General features: G+C 44.7%; 1 protein-coding gene across 9 annotated transcripts in view; it reads left to right on the plus strand.

Moving 5' to 3' along the window:
• LOC134477121 (uncharacterized) overlaps positions 1–17,205 on the plus strand; it is a 108,383-nt gene that overhangs the window by 43,814 nt on the left and 47,364 nt on the right. For 5 of the 9 annotated variants that reach the window (XR_010049014.1, XR_010049012.1, XM_063254098.1 and 2 more), the window contains one exon: positions 14,830–14,932. The exons of 1 other annotated variant lie outside the window; for it this stretch is intronic. Coding sequence is in view for 4 of the 8 variants with exons in the window: in XM_063254096.1 (XP_063110166.1) it covers positions 14,830–14,932 (103 nt within the window). In the remaining 4 variants the exon portion in view is untranslated. Of the gene's footprint in view, positions 1–13,157; positions 13,254–14,829; positions 14,933–17,205 lie in introns of all 9 variants that reach the window. 3 more of the 9 variants (XR_010049013.1, XR_010049011.1, XM_063254095.1) reach the window with 1 other exon arrangement.

Genomic DNA, 17,205 nt, shown 5'->3' on the forward strand with positions numbered 1-17,205 from the left:
ATAATTTAGAGCAACTTTATATGTGGTTCAGTCTAGTTAAAGTCAGCAGCGGGGTGGTGTTTCTTCTGTGTGGCAGGTTTTCTCACTCTGAAGTCAGTATTGGTGTTAAGGGGCCACTTGAGTGTTCACAAGTGCTCTGTTACCAGTGAGGTGCTTATCTAGCTTGTGCTTAGACACATGATGCAAAAACTGTTGGGGTTGAATTCATGTCTGTGAAGTTCGCTTCCTCTTTCTCCTATGGACTCCTAGTACTTTTATTTACAGTAGTTTATGTGTAAAGACTTTGCTGAGTAATAGGTCCTGAGTGGCTCACTCATCCCTTGGATATTTAGCGTTTGGTCTGTTTATCAAATACTCTTCTCAATATTTTTCAGATACAATAATATTGTGTGTGGTCTTTTATGAAGAGTGATGCTCATTCATACTCACATATATGGTCAAGACCAGTTGGTGGAAGTAGTTTTATAAAGACGTAATAGGCAACAAGAATTCAGGCAGAATTCTCAGTTGTCTGTTATTTTTAAGCTGGCAGAATTCCTGCTTCGAGGATGTATTAGGTTTTGTGTTGTCCCAGGTACTCAAAAGTCAGAGGTTGGATAATCACAAGTTCAAAGCCAACCTGGGGAACTTAGTGAGACAGCTCAGCATGAAGACCTAGAGGTCTTTCCGCAGAGGCCCCAGCCTCAAAAACAAAACAAAAAAACTGGAAGAGAAAAGCCCATCCTTTTGGCTTTGTTGATTGCATCCTTTAGGAAGTTGGAGTCTTAACAGCTCTAAGACCTTAAACATGAATTTCCTGAAGTCCTTGTGGGAAGCCTAGGAATGTCTGGCAGACTGCAAGGATGTCAAGACTGACATGAAATTAAAGGAAAGAGAAGACATTCTGGTGCTGTGGTGCATCTCAGCCCATCATCCTAATGGTTCAGGGATGAGTTCAAGTTCTGTAAAATCGAAGAATGGATTTTAGGAACAATGGAGGTTAAGAGCAGAATATTTTTATTGAGAGAAAGAAAGCTTCTGTCTGAGAGAGACCAGGGGTCCCAAGCGGGTTGCCAGAGATTTTATATTTTCTTGGAATTTTTATAGAGTAAAATCATGAGGTGAGGTTAGTCTAAAGTTGGGAAAACTGGGAACTTGCACGGTAGATGGGTGTGAGGTGGAACAGAGCTATGGTCAACCAATACGTTTAATTGTCTAGGTGAAATTGACCAGTCAGGGACAAATGGGGAAGCGGGTCATGTAGCAAGCAAGCATTCTTACGGAGCAGTGACTCTTCCTATAGGGGGTTGGGATGGTGGCTCCTGTCTTCTCAAAATGATCCAGATTTCATCCCTAAGGATTATACTTAAGGGAATGTGGCCATGCCTGAGTGAACTCAGCTTCCAGCCTGAAAGACTGATTTAGAGGCCTGGACTTAAGTATTCTACCCTGAATGCCTACTGGTTAATTGCCTACTGACAAGTCCAGCTCTCAGACACCTAGTCTTCTCTTCCCCCGATGGTACCTTTTCATGGTCCCTTGAAAACCTGCCCTTTGTATTTCAACTCATTCAGATTGGACACATTTTGGTAACCTCCCTCTATACACCTGTGGCATTTCTAGGTTTCTCATGGATATCATTGAATCCAAGGCCACATCTATGAAGCCTTGGTGTGTCTCCTCTGACTTGGGCTCACAAACAATGCAGACATAACCATATCTGTTCTGTCCCTCATAACTCTCTACTTGGATTTGTAAAACCACTTATATCAATTTAGGACCCAAAGTGAGACCTGTCTCTGAATGTGTCTAGGGGTATATGACAGAGCAATGTCTATTTCATAAGCGGTGGGGTTGTTCTGTCTCTTGATTCCTGGCTCATCGTTCACTTCCTTAAAAACAATGCTCTGCTCCTTAGGGGTTGTACAGAAGAAGTGAACAAGTAAGGGCTCTGCTGCAGTGCTTGGAGTGGATGTTCTCATGGAGCTCGAGTCACTACCACCCATTGTCCTGTTCTGGAAGATGTCAGTTTCTTGTGGCCCTGTATGCCCCAGATGACCACAGAGCATCACTTCAAATGAGCAAATGATCAGGAGCTGTGTGAGAGTTAAAACCATCCTTCCCTGGATTCTGATTAGAGGGGAGGACCCCTGATCAAATAAAAATGTAGGCAAGCTCTTAGAAATGAGCCAGTCAAGGCTGGCACAGTGCGAATGCAACATGAGGTGTTGTGTTCAATTTCCAGTATCCAAAAAAATAAAACTTAATGTTTGCAGCACCTCTAACTTCCTCATGCTGAGCATATAAATAGCTGTGACTTCCTCTCCTCAGCTCAGATAGACCAAAGCAATGAACCTGGCCAAATACCATCTCTGTCAGAAATGGGCAGGTGCTGGTGTAGGTAGCTGAAATTCATCTATGTTCTAACTTTGACAGAGGAAGGATACCCTGCTGAGAGTGGTCAGGTGTGAAACAGGACTTTCCTTGTCTCTTATCTCTGTTTTCCTTTCTTCACGTTTCTCACAATAAAGTTCTTGTATGACCCAGACATGGAGAGTGGGGAGCTGCTTAGGGTCTCAGATACCCATCTCCCTTAGAGTTGATTTTTAAGCTCTTTTCTTCCCCGCAAGGTAATTCACTCTGCTGTGATTTTTAGAGCTATAATGGGCATTGAACCCCTGGGAACACTGGGAAACATACCAAGTGCCTGAAAGTGGGGAGGATTCACCCAACATTTCACCAGATTGGAAATCCAGAGCAGCTCTGTGGTTGTTTGGAGTGAAGATTCTAAAGGACACATATTGACTTTTGTCCTGACTATGGATTTTGCTTATTAGAAGGCCCCAAGTTTAGTTACCACCCCTGACCACCATGTGACTTTTTGTCTCATCGGAAGAGATTGAGATACAAAATAATTGGGGCCAGGATGATAGAATGGTTTATTTCACTTGGAAGAAACAGCACCTCCTGTTTCAGGCCTTATGTTAGAGAAACAGTTTTTATTCTCTAGAAAAATTCTAGTGTAATAACATTGAGAATGTGATGCATGACCCAATAAAGCAAAGAATACTTTTCAGGTTACAACTGAAAACTTCATACATCATTTCTGAATTTGTAACATGAACCCTGTCTAGACATTTAAACCTCCTACTCATCGAAGGAATTACAGTGTTTCCAGCAATTCAGACCACATATTCATGGCTTGGAGTGAGAATAGTTGGAAAAGCAGTATTATCTTGTACAAGAATAAAAGTAGAGCTTGGGCCTGCACCAATCTTTACCAAAGGTTGAGCAGTACACCCAGCCTTGCAGGGAATATCACCTTGGGTGGGAACATTTTTCCTGTGCCAGACTAGTGAACCTTACTTTGTTTTCAGAAATATGTGTGTCCCATTGTGTCTGGCCAGCTACACTGTCACCACAGACACTGGGACAGGGTCCTTTTGTTGTGACACCAAAGGAATGCATGTTGTTAACTGACCCAAGCTGGCTGCTAGGAGCCCACTACTAGCCATGGGAGACAAATGCCCAAAACGAAACCTGACCTTTGGGTGTCTGCAAGAGCTGCTCCATCCACTCTGTGTGTTTCATGAAAATGCAGTATAAGTAGCTCTGTCAATAAGAGTGGCAGACACCATAAAGACACCTACACACCTGTCTGTGTCATATTGGGGCTAAGCTGGGCTCAGGTCTCTGCTCCCTAGTACCTAGAACTGGTCCATGGAGTTTGGTGCTTGTTCTCTGGATATGCTTCTGCTTTGCGATGTCATAACTGCATTTCTTCCCTTATTTCCCAAACTAATAGCTGATCAATTTGTCATTCTGTATGCAAAGGAGTGGTTGACTTTGTTGTAAGCTATTTGTTTTATTTGCCCAAAGTGTTCCTGAGAGACTTACTGAGCATTCTTGAGGCGTATCTTTTTGTTTTTCCTTTTCTTCCCATTGCTCTTCTAACTTCATTTTTTTCATTCTATCATTTCTGCTTTGCTTCCATCACCATGATTCTTGTTTGATGGATGTCAGTGGTGATCCCAAAGCATAGCTGACTGGTGTCTTATAACAAAAAAAGATGGAATGGCATGTGAATGATTAGACAGTTTCATGTGTCTTTTCATCTGTTGCATGTGGCCCCTGTCTAGCGTGTCATCAGCCAAAAGTGTTTAGTACCAAAATGAGGATTTCTGCAAAGTTCAAACTATTCATGTAAACCTCCCATAAGAAAAGAAGTCAAAGGTGGATTTACATCAGGACAATCTGGTTGCTGGGCATAAATGGCAAGACACAGGGATGTGTGTATGTGGTCTGCTGGTCTCCACCCCTCTTTATTGAAGAAATTGCTAACACTGCCTTGTGAGTACTTTGGCTTCTCCCTTTCCCCAACTCCTCTGCTCCATGGAAAAGCTATGACATTTGGAAACTCGGGAGCACAGTGTGTTGTGAACTTTCTTGTCTTTTCCTACTACATTTCTTGTATTGGGCTGCATAGGACAACCATACTAGGCCACCATGAGCATTACCAGCCTGATCAAATTTGTGCCATGTTGGGAAGATGGGTCAAGATGGGTGAATCTGTCCAGTTATAAGAGTTACAAATGAATTTTTTAGTTATTAATCATTCTCATTCGTTGCCTCAATTTTTTTCTAACATAATTGGAGACCAAACTATAGCACTGTCCACAGTGCAGAGCCTGATGAGGAGCTGCACTTGGCTCAGGGGGTCTGAGGGCTACAAGGGTAAAGTATGAACCTGAGATGCTGAAAACAAAAATTGAACCTCAGTGTAGAGGGAGAAGCGGGATCAATCCACCCTGCCTCCTGAGGCTCTCTGTCTTATTTTCTGCAGAATCCTGAGCTGTGCTCTCAGGTGAGATGCTGTATCCAGAAGGCCATGAATGTGGGAGACTTGAGGGAAAAGTACTCCCTGGGCTTGCTTTGGGTGGCCCTCTGAGTGCTGCTGCTCCTGGGGGAGTTCTCCCTCTCCACATCCAGAGAGTCCCCCTGTGTGTGCACCTCCTGGCTGTGCAGAGCAGCCCCTGATACACAAGCTTGTGACCCAGGATGTCACCCACTGTATCTGTGGAGACAGATGCTGGGCTTTTGGTATGGGGTGACCCCAATGCTAGAACTTGATGTAGTGACTTTTTTGTCTTTGGATTCCCTTCTGTAATAAGATTCCAAGGTGAGCAATAGAATTCTTACCTTAGAGGACACTGTTGTTGCCAGGGAGGCAAGACAATGCTAAAACGTGTTCAGAGTTCTACCTGAAGGACTAGTGGGATGAGAAAAGGAAATTTGTCTGCAACATGGGCTAAATAACTTCACTGCATTGTATAGCCTGTACCTCTTCCTCCCATGTCTCAGCACCCTACAACATTTTATAATCTAGAGAAACTGCATTCCACAGAGCTTTTTCAAGCAGCCTGCTCCAGATATTTCTGAGAGTCCCTGAATTTATCATTTCAATTGTTGTCTTGACAGGAAAGAAACTTTTCTTCCTGTATCACCTTGATACAAATCGCAATATTAGCATGTTCATTTATTTGGACAGGAGCATCTGTTTATATCAACACATGCAGATCCCTTTATTGGGCCTGAGGCCTGGCCATGGAGCTCAGCTAGGTTGGACACCAGGTCCACAGGATCTCCCCATGCCACAGGTGCAGAGGCCTTGGAGGAATGCAGAGGCCCTACAGGGCCTTGGACAGAAGGCTGTGTTATCTTTTCTGTGTATTTTTCAGTTGATCCTTATCACAGAGGATATGACAAAAGCAGTTTGATTGGCCAGATGCCCTATGTGCCCTTGAGCTTCCACTGACACTGGTATGAACTAGGGTTTGTGTTCTTCCCTGGACTTCTCTGCTAAGGAATTTTTTCTTATCAGCCTTAAGCCTCTGAGAATGGAGGGAAAAGCCATCATGGGGAGGAACTGCAAAGTATCCATGAAGCTGAAGTCCTACTTCTCAAATTCCAAATATGACCATGCATTTGTACAACTGAGCTCTCTAGGAGAAAAGTTTGGTTTTAAGTAATCCTTCTCAGAGTCCCTTGTACTTTTTTGTGTCCCTACCTTTGCTCACATAAAGGAGAACTCCCCTCAGGGCCCCTGGCTTCAATGTGTACCCCTGAGTGGACAGTCAAACCAGGCTGGGACTGTGCCCAGCCACCTCCACCTAGCAGTAGGCTCTGCATTTCTTCATTCTTGATCCACCAGCTCCAAGACATAAGGACACAGCCTGAGTGGCCCTATCCTCACTGTACTTACAAGTGCTGATGTGGAGAGTGGTGCTCAGTGAAAGGCATAATAAGTTAGTGGGGGGCAAGAATCTTTGCATCATGCGAGACTCACAGGGAGCTTTATGGACAGCTGCTCATTAGTGCACCCAAGAGAGAAACTTCCACTTAAGTCTGGGAGATAAAAATCATTGGAGGGAAGTCAAGGTGAAATATTATTTGAATAGTTTGAATTAGTTGTCAATTAAGACAAGTGACATGAGCATCCAGTTTTATCATCCCATGGACCTCATCTGACATCTAGACAATCTTCCTGTTGAAGATTGGTCTTTTCTAGATTTTGAAGGTAATGGTGGCCTGGATTTGTCCATGTCCCTCAGGTTAGGCCATTATTGGTCACAACGAACACATTCAAACCAGTTACTATGCCTTCTAAAGATGTTTCTGATTGTCCATTTGTTTTCCCATAAATTTCCCAAAATTTTATTTGCATTGTATTCCACTCCTCCAAAATTAGCTGCGTTTAGTATATGCTGGAGTGGCTTTCAGAACTCTAACTTCGAAATATAAATTATGTCATAGCTACCTAGATGAGAAATGATAGAAATGTTTGTATCAAGTTGCTTTAAATTTTATACTTTGCATTTCTAGTATAGTATCAGGTGTTTCTGGCTAATGGAAAAATACCTGGCAGTACCCACACAATGAAAGGAAACCTAAACCCTGGAGATTTGGCTGAATGATACTTTCATGGGAACCTTGGTAAGAAGGGAAAGCTCAGTGAACTTTGCTGATCCTTTCTGGGTGGTTCAGAGAGCTGACTAATTTTGCATCACAGTGTCATGGACCTCAAATAATGCCTGACCAGTGTCTTTGCTCTTAATTCCTGCCCTAGGCAACACCCAGTGTAATTAGATGACAAAATTTCAGTAAATCCTGGACAAACCTAACAAACACTTGTTTACATCTACCTAAATCTCCTTATTCACTTCTCTGTATCCCGTATGGAATAAAGAGATCTTTCTCAATGTCAGTTCCATGGTGTGTTAGTCAATGTTTACTAGAGTCAGCTATGAAAGTGCAAAAGAGCTGTCTCTGGGCTGGAGATAGATGCATAGGATCCGGTCAAAGGCCTGGAATCCATGACAATGTCCGGTCATGTCTCCTTATTAGGAGGCCAAAAAATCCTTGATGAGAGAGATCAAAAGGGGGATCTATGTCAGAAAGGCCCAAGGTCCAGTGATGAAGCTGAAGTATCTGTTGGAAGGCTGAGGGATCTGCACTTGGAGCCAGGAGATGACTTCCAAGATGAAGAATAGCATTGTAGTGCTCTCAAATAAAAACTGCCAAAATTCTTCAGAAGAAAAACAACTGAAGTTCCTTTGAAGAAAAGCAGTAGCAATGAACCTCAAGGAAAATCTGTCAAAGTCATTACCTCTCTCTCTGCTTTTATGCTGTTTCCACAATTCTCAAAGTGAGTCTTCACCCAGAAGCATGCTGATTTGATTCAGTTGTATGCTCCTACTGAAGCTGACAAGCAACTAGCACACACTGGTTTCTTTGGAAAAGTCCCTGTGCTGAAAGGATCAGGCTAAGAATGAGTTGCAATGAGTGTGTTAGCTCTGAGTCTGACATATCCTGAACTTTAAAGAAAACAGTTGTGAGAAAAAATAAAGCAAAGCATTACTTTTAGCATTATTGCAAAATTCCAGGATCCATGGTCTCCATTAGAAGGGTCCTCCCTGTTCCAAATCCAAAGTTCAACCCATACTTTCCACCCTTTACTCCCGGTTCACTGCAGTGCAGATGGGGTTACCTAATGTGAGGCCTAGAAATGGGGCCACGGGTGACATTCCATTAAGATCCAATATCAGTTACTACTGAAAAAGGGATGTGCATAGCTCTGTGCATCTCTAACTTCATTATCAGTCGTAAGGTACTTAGTACCTAAAGGAAGAGGTCTGGGGACCACTAGAGCCCACATTCAGCAGAACCCAGCTGTCAGTGTTGCTGAAATTCTAGAGCAGCTTCCTGGGAAGTGGCCAGTTCTTAATAATCCTCTGAGCCTGAAAGAATCCCTGGACACTACCAACACTGTGCTTAGCAGGACCCTCATGAAAAGGGCTCTCCTTCCAAGTTGCCAGTGGAAAGTCACTGTCCCTTCTTAGGCTGCTTAACCATTTATGCCCCATCTGAGAAGACAGACTGAAAATGTAGGAGAAATCTGAGTTGCTCCAACGTGGTGCTCACACATCAAGCTTGGCCCAAAATGATAGTTATTTTGTCCCCAAGGGAGTCACACCATAAACTATAGAGATGTTTCCAGAATTGAGATTCAGGCTTAGTGAATTTTTCCTCATCAGTTCTAACTCTTCATGTTACGGAGAAATTAAAATGTGCCTGTGGCCTGAGTTTTAGCCAAGTTGCTAACAAAGTATCCTCTATCCTGAATAGGGACCTCTTCACCTCAATTCACCTCAATTCCCCTGAATCTGTATGTGAAGAAAATGGGAGACTTAAAGAGGCCTCTGTGCAGATTATTCAGGGAGGTTTAGGTTAAACCAAAGAGCATCACATGAGTGCTTCTATCAAGAACTGAGTACTGTGGGTACTGTAATCCTGCACCCAGAGAGGAAAGCGGGGTCAAAGGATTCCTGTTTAAGTGTGTTACACTGCAAAATTCAGGAAAGGTGACACTGTTGGCTTATTTGAAGCTTCATACCAACATAAGCTCTTGATTCTTTGGTACTTATGAACTACTCATTAATCGAAGTGGGAACACAACTGTCTTCTAGGAATCCAGTTATGAGACTGATGGTGAAGTATCAAAATAACTTCCTCCTCCCTGAGGATGTAAAATTGCAGTGGAATAGAAATTCACTGAAGACACTGATAAGTCCTGCATATCCTAGAGAGGTATAAAAAGGGCAATGATGCCTCAAAAGTCTGTTTCCACTTCTGCTACTGTTTCATGACAAGGAGAAGTACAATGTCTTTAGACTGGGCACATAGAGTTGTATCTCTTAAAACCTGTAGGAAAGTGGGCATTGGCCAGACAGGCAGAGTGAAATATTCAGGGCTGATGAGCTGGTAGGTGGGCCCAGGTTACTTTTGCCAGTCCTGACATCCGAGAGATTGCTGGAGAATGGGCTTGTGCTGCATCAGCAACCTTGCCGTGGGTCTATATATGCAGAGCAATCCAGAGCTTTAAAGGACCTGTGGGAGCCAGTGGGATTGCAGACTCTCATTTCCTGAAGTCCAGGAGCACCTGTCTGCAGCAGGGTGTCCTGCACCTGAGGTCTCTCCATTCTCTTGCACACTTGCTAATGTACAAGACATTGAATAGCCCAAGATTTGTGATAGGTTACACCAACACCTGTTGATCACCACTGAGTTCTGAGTTTTCCTCCTGTGTTTTCAATGCAGTCAGGGTCTCCATGTTCTTATCTCAGTCCTAGAACGAGGAGTGCTGCTCAGAATAAACCTCCCCTTGTTACAGACAGACACAGGTGCATTTCATGTGAGCCTGCTCTGTTGCAAAATTGGGTGAATAATTCACAATCTCTGCTTTCTCGAGCCTCTGAGATAACAGACTGAAAAAGATGAGAGGAATTCCACGGAATGTGAATGCAGTGAGGTGTTCTAAGGTACACAGAGGAGAGGGCACCAAGAACATGTGTGTCTTTGAGCAACTCCACCTTGGTCACCACCTTGGAGTGGCCACTTAACTGTCACTGGAAGTCAGGACCACTTGAGGAATGGAGGGTCAGGGAAGAACAGCCCTAACTTTTGCCTGTGCCTTGGGAGATTTTTGGCTTCTTGCAATCATTTGCTTCTGGGGAAGGTGGGGTCTTAAATCCACACCTGCAAGTATGTGCAGAAGTGACCAGAAGATTTTAACTGATGCTGCCTGGCACCTTCCATAAATGTGGCAGTTTCATGTCCAACAATGTGCCAAGCTTCATGTAGAGTGGAAGCTTTGGCCGGTGTGGACTGTCCTGTGGGAACTGGGATTCCTATCCTGCCATGTTGGCTCTGGTCCCCAGGACAATAAATTTGTTACTGCTATAGAAACTTGAAATTTTCACCAAAATCAAAACTATAGTATGCAATTTTTCAGGCATGTGAGGTAGACAGTGTGAGTAGATTTACGCCATTCTTTTGGAGTCACTACCAGAATCTTGTCTTCCAGGAAGATCACTTGTTGATCTCACTTTCAAGCTGTGTTTATTTCATGCCTAGAGCACAGGGCAGTACGGGTTTGGATGAGTCTCACCTCTGCTAGCTGCAGGAAGGACAGATCTGTCCTTTCTTGACTATGAAATCCTGTAAGGATCTGGGCCTCCCTCCCTTCCCTGAATGAAATCTGGAGTCCAAAAAGGACTTTATGTCTAGTCCCAAGTGCCCCTTAAACAGCACTGAGAGGAGTTTGCGGATATGTACATCACTGTGTCCTTCGTCGGGTAGCTGATGAGGACCAGGCAGACCCTGGCTCTGTCGTGTCTTGGTCACCATCTCTAATGGAGTTATCTGGGCTCACAGACACAGCTACCTGTGTCTTGGGAGTCTGCATATGGTGTGGTTTCAAGACTTTTGCATTTGTAAGCATTGTTAGCATTTCAAGAAAAGTGGGACCTAATAACACCTGTAAACACTGAGTCCATGTCTTTTAAACAGACATGAAGGGCTAAACCAGTATGTGGGAACTTCTGCAATACTAACGACCTGGAGTATTTGAAAGACTGTGGCTTCCTTCTAATCAGGATACACTTGAATATACAGCAAGAACCCCAAAGGGGTTCTAGTTTCCTATCCCATCCTGTGTAGGTGGAGTGCCCATATGGTGAGTACAGAGATTGCCTAGGTGGTACCAAGGAGCATTCTTCCTAGGTAAAATTTCCATCCACTTTAGCATCTCCCCTGGACATACAAGGAATAGCATTTGTGAGACAGTGACCCATGAGTATCCCTCCTCGTTGTATGGTCTTGAGGGTCCTTTCAATTTGTAGCCGTGCTTTGTGGTGTTGACTGACTCCAGGTATGAAAAGGAAAGATTCTCAACTTCCAACTCTGAAAAACACCACAGTACTCAGAAAAAAGGAGCCCTGAGGGTCATAAATATCTGGCTCTGTGTTAGGACTGAGTGTCCCATGCCCTGAAACAGCTGGGATGTCATCTGTGTGATACATGTCACCTCCTACTCCAGAACCCTCACTCAGACAAAAAAGCATAAGTGGGAAAATTGATGTAATTGTAAAACAAACAAACAAAAAAACAACCTGTGGGTTTCAGTTCAGAAACACAGAAGTCTCCAGTTCAGGAACCACATGTTGTGTACACCAATCCTGTGTTGGAGCAAGAGGAGAAATAACAGCTGGCCTTGCCTCAATTTACATGACATTGATGCTAAAAATAGGGATGGGGTGGCTGCATAACTCGATCCTCTGCAAGTTATTCCTCATTGGTAAAAACTGCTGCTTCACTCTTTGTATGACATTCTGTTCAGGAGAATAATTCCCTGCTGAAGAGCACAGGAAGCCTTTAGACTTGAGGAGGCACTTAGTATTGTACAAAAGAATTGTCATCTCCTGGACTAAACACTCGCTTCTTGCAGCTGTCATCTTCAAACAAGAATCCCCATGATTACCTCCAAGGCAGGTGGCAGTGTTGTGGTTCTGGGTTGATCCCTTTCATCTGGGGCTGCATGTGGGAAGCTTAGCAGAGTTGGGTCTCAGCTAATACGAGTAGTTGAGTGTCATGTGAAGTATGACCATGCCAGATGGCCTGTCTTCACTGAAGACCAGCCCAAAAGATGCAGGTCACACTCAGCATTCCTGGGCTTATCACTTTGGGCAGGAACATTTTGCCTGGCACCTGCTTCTTTGCTTTACTGAGGTGTGTCATGTGGTACCTGGCCACATTATTGGTATGTCTGACCTCCAAGGGGGAGGCACAGGGTTCTGAATTACTCACTTGGGTGCATGTAGGTAATTGTCCTGAATTACTACACTTTCCTAGAAGCACCTTGCTGGGTGTGAGGGGCAAGTGTTCACTATAGAAGCTTACCTTTTCACCCTTTCCTGGGAAAGTATTGTTCTATCCACTGCCAGTGATTGATCTGTGAGAGTCTAACACCAAGGCCCAGTGTGTGCAAGTGTAAGGAAGTCTACTCCCAGTGACTGGCATAGTGATGACTTCCCTAAGTTGCAGTCTCCTCTCCTTGGGACAGGTACCCAGTGCTCAGTGCTCTGCTCCCCTGGGACTGAGAACTGGTGTGTGGTGTTCTGCTCTTCTATCTCATTAGGTTCCCACTTCAACACTTAGGTTTTAAATCATATTTCTTGTTCTTTTTAGAGAACCACTAAACAATAAATCTTGGACAATAAGCTCTTGAGACTGATGTTAAGTGAAATTGCTTAGTTTAATATTTGCCCAAAGAGTTCATGAGGGATTTGTTGCTACTCTGTTCTTGAGAAACCTTTCCCTGGTTTCTGTTTTCTTTTTAGTTCTTCTGTACTTTTTTTTCTTTTATTTTCCCCCATCACATTCTTCCTCTTCCCTTTCCAGCATCACTGATTCCCTCTAATTGCCCTGGCATTGCTCTTAAGGCATCACAGGTTGTTTCTGTATTGCAAGGTCTGAGTGCAGAATGGCCCATCAGTTCCTCAGGAAGCCTTTCTGTGTGCCTTTGGACCCTGAACATGTTGCAAGTAGCCCATCAATTGTGCATATTGGGCTAAAGGATGCAGTACTCAACTTGGGTCTCTTCATAGCTCTTACTATTGATGTAAATCAATCTTCAAAGAGATGACACTTGGATTCAGGTTATTTCAGTTACTCTTCAGGGTAAATACACCAGTGTCATTGCAAGTTTTCAACTTAAAGCTACCACAGCTGACAACCCTTGCTGATTCAGATTCTTGCCTCTGTTGCTTCTTCTCTCCTAGAATATCCAGTTTACAACAAGAAAAAAGTGTTAGCACTGGACAGTTTACCCAAGAAAAGTCAGATCTGGAGCACCAAGATTGAAGAACTCCTGACAGGTACAGGACATCAAATGTCAAGACATGGGGAAGTACATGTTTCTGGTCTTTTTCCAGAGAGCTGCTTATCCTGCTTTGTACATCTTGGCATCTCCTCTTTTTGCCAGATTTCCTGGCTCCATGAGGAACCCAAAAAACCTAGGGAGCTTGGGATGATGAGCTTGTGATCTTTCTGACCTCTCTCATTTTCACTTTCAGGTAAAGTACAGGACTTCTGTGTTGGGAGAGGCTCTCAATTTAGTTATATAAAATAGTAAACTTCTACCTTTGGCTTCTCATGATCCTTGTTTCCAGTCTTAGAAATCAAGCTGTCATCAATATGGAAGCTCATGAGAAACTGCCCAGGTAGACCTTGGCCTCTCTTTAGAATACCAGTGCAGAGTCAGTGTCAGCCTGAGATGCCAACAGTAGAACCTTAGCCTCCCACACCCACAGTACAGGTGGAGAGGCAGGCCCAAGCTACCTGGTCACTGAGTGTCGGTGTCGCTCCTGGCCGGCAGGAAGAACATGCAACAATATCTGGCGGTGGTCAGGCTTTTCTTTATTCTCTCCTTATACAGTCTGCCCCGAAGCCTCTACCGGTCCGCTCTCCGCGGCTCCTTCCGTGCTTCTCCCCTCGAGCGGGAGAGGCACTCGCTTTTATAAGGTTACAGTGGCCAATCAGTTCAAAGCGCGCGATGCGGGCTGATTGGCTAACATCAGTTGTTGCTAGGCAGACTATCTTACAGAGCGGGTTGTTTACCAAGCAGGAAGCAGGAGACAAGCGCCATCTTAGCACACTCGATGGGAGGGGTAATCTAGCTCAGGCTTTGCTCTTTCCTACAGGCCGTATGACCGTCGTGCAAGGTGACCTAGCACTGCTGTGGCTCCCAACATCTCCCCCTACTTTATTTAAAATGAAGAGTGCGCATCGTAGCCCGTCCTGGATTGAGTGCAGAGGCTTATGCCCTAGATGGAGGCCCACCACAGGCCCTTGGCTTAGACCCCGGTCGGCCGTCCCCGGGTCCACCAAGGCCTTGAGGCCCTCGTCCTTTTTTCCAGGGCCAGGAATGAATCTGGACAGAACCTGGATGCACATAAGCATGCACTTATGTCACTTCGTGTAATCCCCTCGGAGAGACACTTAGATCCAGGCGGCATCTAACAATCCAGCGGCTTACGTGCGGTGTGGGGTAGGGCCTGTCTTAGGTCGAGTCGTGCCTGGGAGGCATGCTCTTACCCGTCATTGACTCACCTACCCAGCTTTATGATGTCACCCAGAGAGGAGAATGTGGGAAACCCACAGCATTTAAACTCTGTCATAGGCCAACCGAGCAAGCCACGCGTATGCCTGGGGGTCATTTTGTCCGTTCTGGACCGCCGCCAGAGCCGCGTGGGCAACCATACAGACTTGACGTCGGGCCGCCGTAAGGCGTCCGTTGATAAAAGATGTAACCCACCGGAGCAAGAATGGCCCTATAAGCAAGAGCAGAAGCAAAGAACACAGGGGGCCCAATAGTGGTAAAACATAGGGGAGCAGGCCATTCCAGGCCCCCCAGAAGGGATTATCCTGTAACTCTTTTCTTCTTTTTTCCAGGTCTTCCTGTAACTTCTTCAATCGGTCACGTACGATCCCGGATTTGTTGGCGTAGAAGCAGCATCTTTCCTGCAAGGCAACACAGATACCTCCCTTTTCTACAGTGAGTAGGTCTAGGCCCCTTCTATTTTGCAGAACAACTTCTGCGAGGGAATCAATTTGATCTTGTATCTCTTGAAGGGTGGCCCCGACAAGAGACATGTCTTTCACCAATTGCTGAGATAATTGGGTATATTTAGTTAGTGAAACTCCCACCTGCAGTCCCAGCCGCTAGGGCTCCCGAGACCCCCAGGCCAACCAAGAGAGGCATAATCACTGCATCTCTTTTATGTCTTTTTATAAAAGTGTCCACAGCCGGGATGGGCATAGGCTGGTCCCCAGAGATAACACCTATGTCTGGTAACAAATAAGCCAGGCCGCACTGGCCAGTCCAATTACTGGGCAGGCTGGTATAAGCAAGACCATTACCACAAACGAATACTCTGTCAGTGGGCGCACATAGCGGCAATGAGGCTTCACTTATATTATGTAAGGGGTCACAGTCGGCCGTCAGTACCCCGACGTTGACGTCATAACTATTATTTTGTGGTATCTTTACTTGGCATGTTTCCCATTTTTAATATATCTTCTGTTATTTTTACTTCTATGTTTATGTTTTACACTCTTTTATTACCTTAAGTTCTGGTGTTATGTTTCATACTCACCGCGTGAGGCCCAAGACACCCGCCACTTACGCGTGAGGTTGAGAGGAGTCTAAAAACCCCGTAGGTGCGCACCACCCAGGGCCCAGGCTTATCCTCTACTCACCTGTCCTGCAGCACTGTATTGGAGAATGCAGTCCACCGCCGCGTCTCGGGGTTGATCAATCCCCGTACGGGCCTAATCCAATTAGTTCTTTGAGTTCTGAGCTGTGCTATCAGGTGAATTAATGTGTTCACCATGGGACCGATGCAGGAGACATAAGGGCAAGGATTCCAACAGTGAAGCGTTGAGTGGCTTTCTGGGCACTATATTGCAGGGTGAACCGTCCTCCCCATTATTCTGTAAACTTCCTGTGTTTAGACCCAGTGGTGCTTGCTGCCCACACATGGTGGGCCCCTGCTAAAGTGAGCACTGTCCTTGGTCACAGCCTTATTTATCCATTAGGGAAAAAGAGTGGGGCCATAGGTATCACATGGACCTAATGATAGGAATTGCTGTGACTGCCTTTTTCCCCTCTCAGGCTCACTGACGCAAATAGACAGGTGCAGAAGAGCCATAGAGCCTTGTAAGGACATGATGGAAACTGCCAGAAAAATATAAAAGTGTATCAAAATTCATTCAGCATTCTAGGCCAAGGAAGGAACTTTCACTGGTACAGGAAGTCAATTCTTTACACAGCATGCATCATGGTATAGAAATCTATAAAAAAAAAAAATGTTCAGCTCTATGTAGCAAATGGTGATTTCCATGTGTTTTCCCCCCCGCACTTCCTTCAAGTTCTTCTCTTTGTGTCCTGCAATCTTCACTGTCAAAAAGGTTGATAAAATGTTTCTTTCCAAAAGAATATTGAGCATGAGATGATTTTACTTTCCAAAATTGTCAAACTTCGACTATGCATGTATAAAAATGTAAGTGCCATTGGAGGGTAGGTGAAATTTAAATGCTCCTCATGGGCTATTTCCTGTTTTCTGATCTGCCTTTTACATCCGAGGAGCTCTGCCTGCAGTTCCCCATGCCTTGCTGGGCTGACTCTTTTGCAGAGAGTGTGCAGTCAAACCAGGCTGGGGTTGTGCTCACTCTCAGAGTAGCAGAGAGGATCTGCTTTCAATTCCTGATCTACCAGTTCTAAGACTGTGGCCAGAGCTCTGGGCTGACAGGTCCCTGCTGTTCTTGGAAGCCCTCATGCTTAGGACCACTGTGTTCAGTAAAAAGTAGCTCGAGACTGTGTGCAGTCATCCATAGAGGCTGTGAGGCAAATAAAGCATCTGCTTATTAGTTCAGTTCTCTCCCTTGTTCCTCCTATGGTTTGGGAGATGATCCTTTCTCCTTGTATCTGTCAGTACTTCCTAGAGAAACATATGTACTATGAGGTAAACAAATCTATAAAACTTAAAAGATTGACTTCCAATAGCTGCCCAGATAGCCAGGGAAGGGAGAGTACAAAAGGCTGTCTGCAACACTTGGGATCTTGAAAGATCAGCCAAACACACACAGCTCAATGTGGTGGCCCATGTGAGTCCATGTCAGGAGGCTGAAAGGTCAATGCCAGGGACTGAGGAGTGCACTGAATGCCAGGAGATAGATGATGTCTAATGTGCAAACAGTCTGGAGCTCCCTTGATGGAAAACAGACCAATCCTTATCTTCATTTCCTTTTTATAGAATCCTGATGGTG

Source organism: Cavia porcellus, unplaced genomic scaffold (genome assembly GCF_034190915.1).
Source record: "Cavia porcellus strain 051 isolate PalLab524CR breed Dunkin Hartley unplaced genomic scaffold, mCavPor4.1 scaffold_8, whole genome shotgun sequence".
NCBI lineage: Eukaryota > Metazoa > Chordata > Mammalia > Rodentia > Caviidae > Cavia > Cavia porcellus.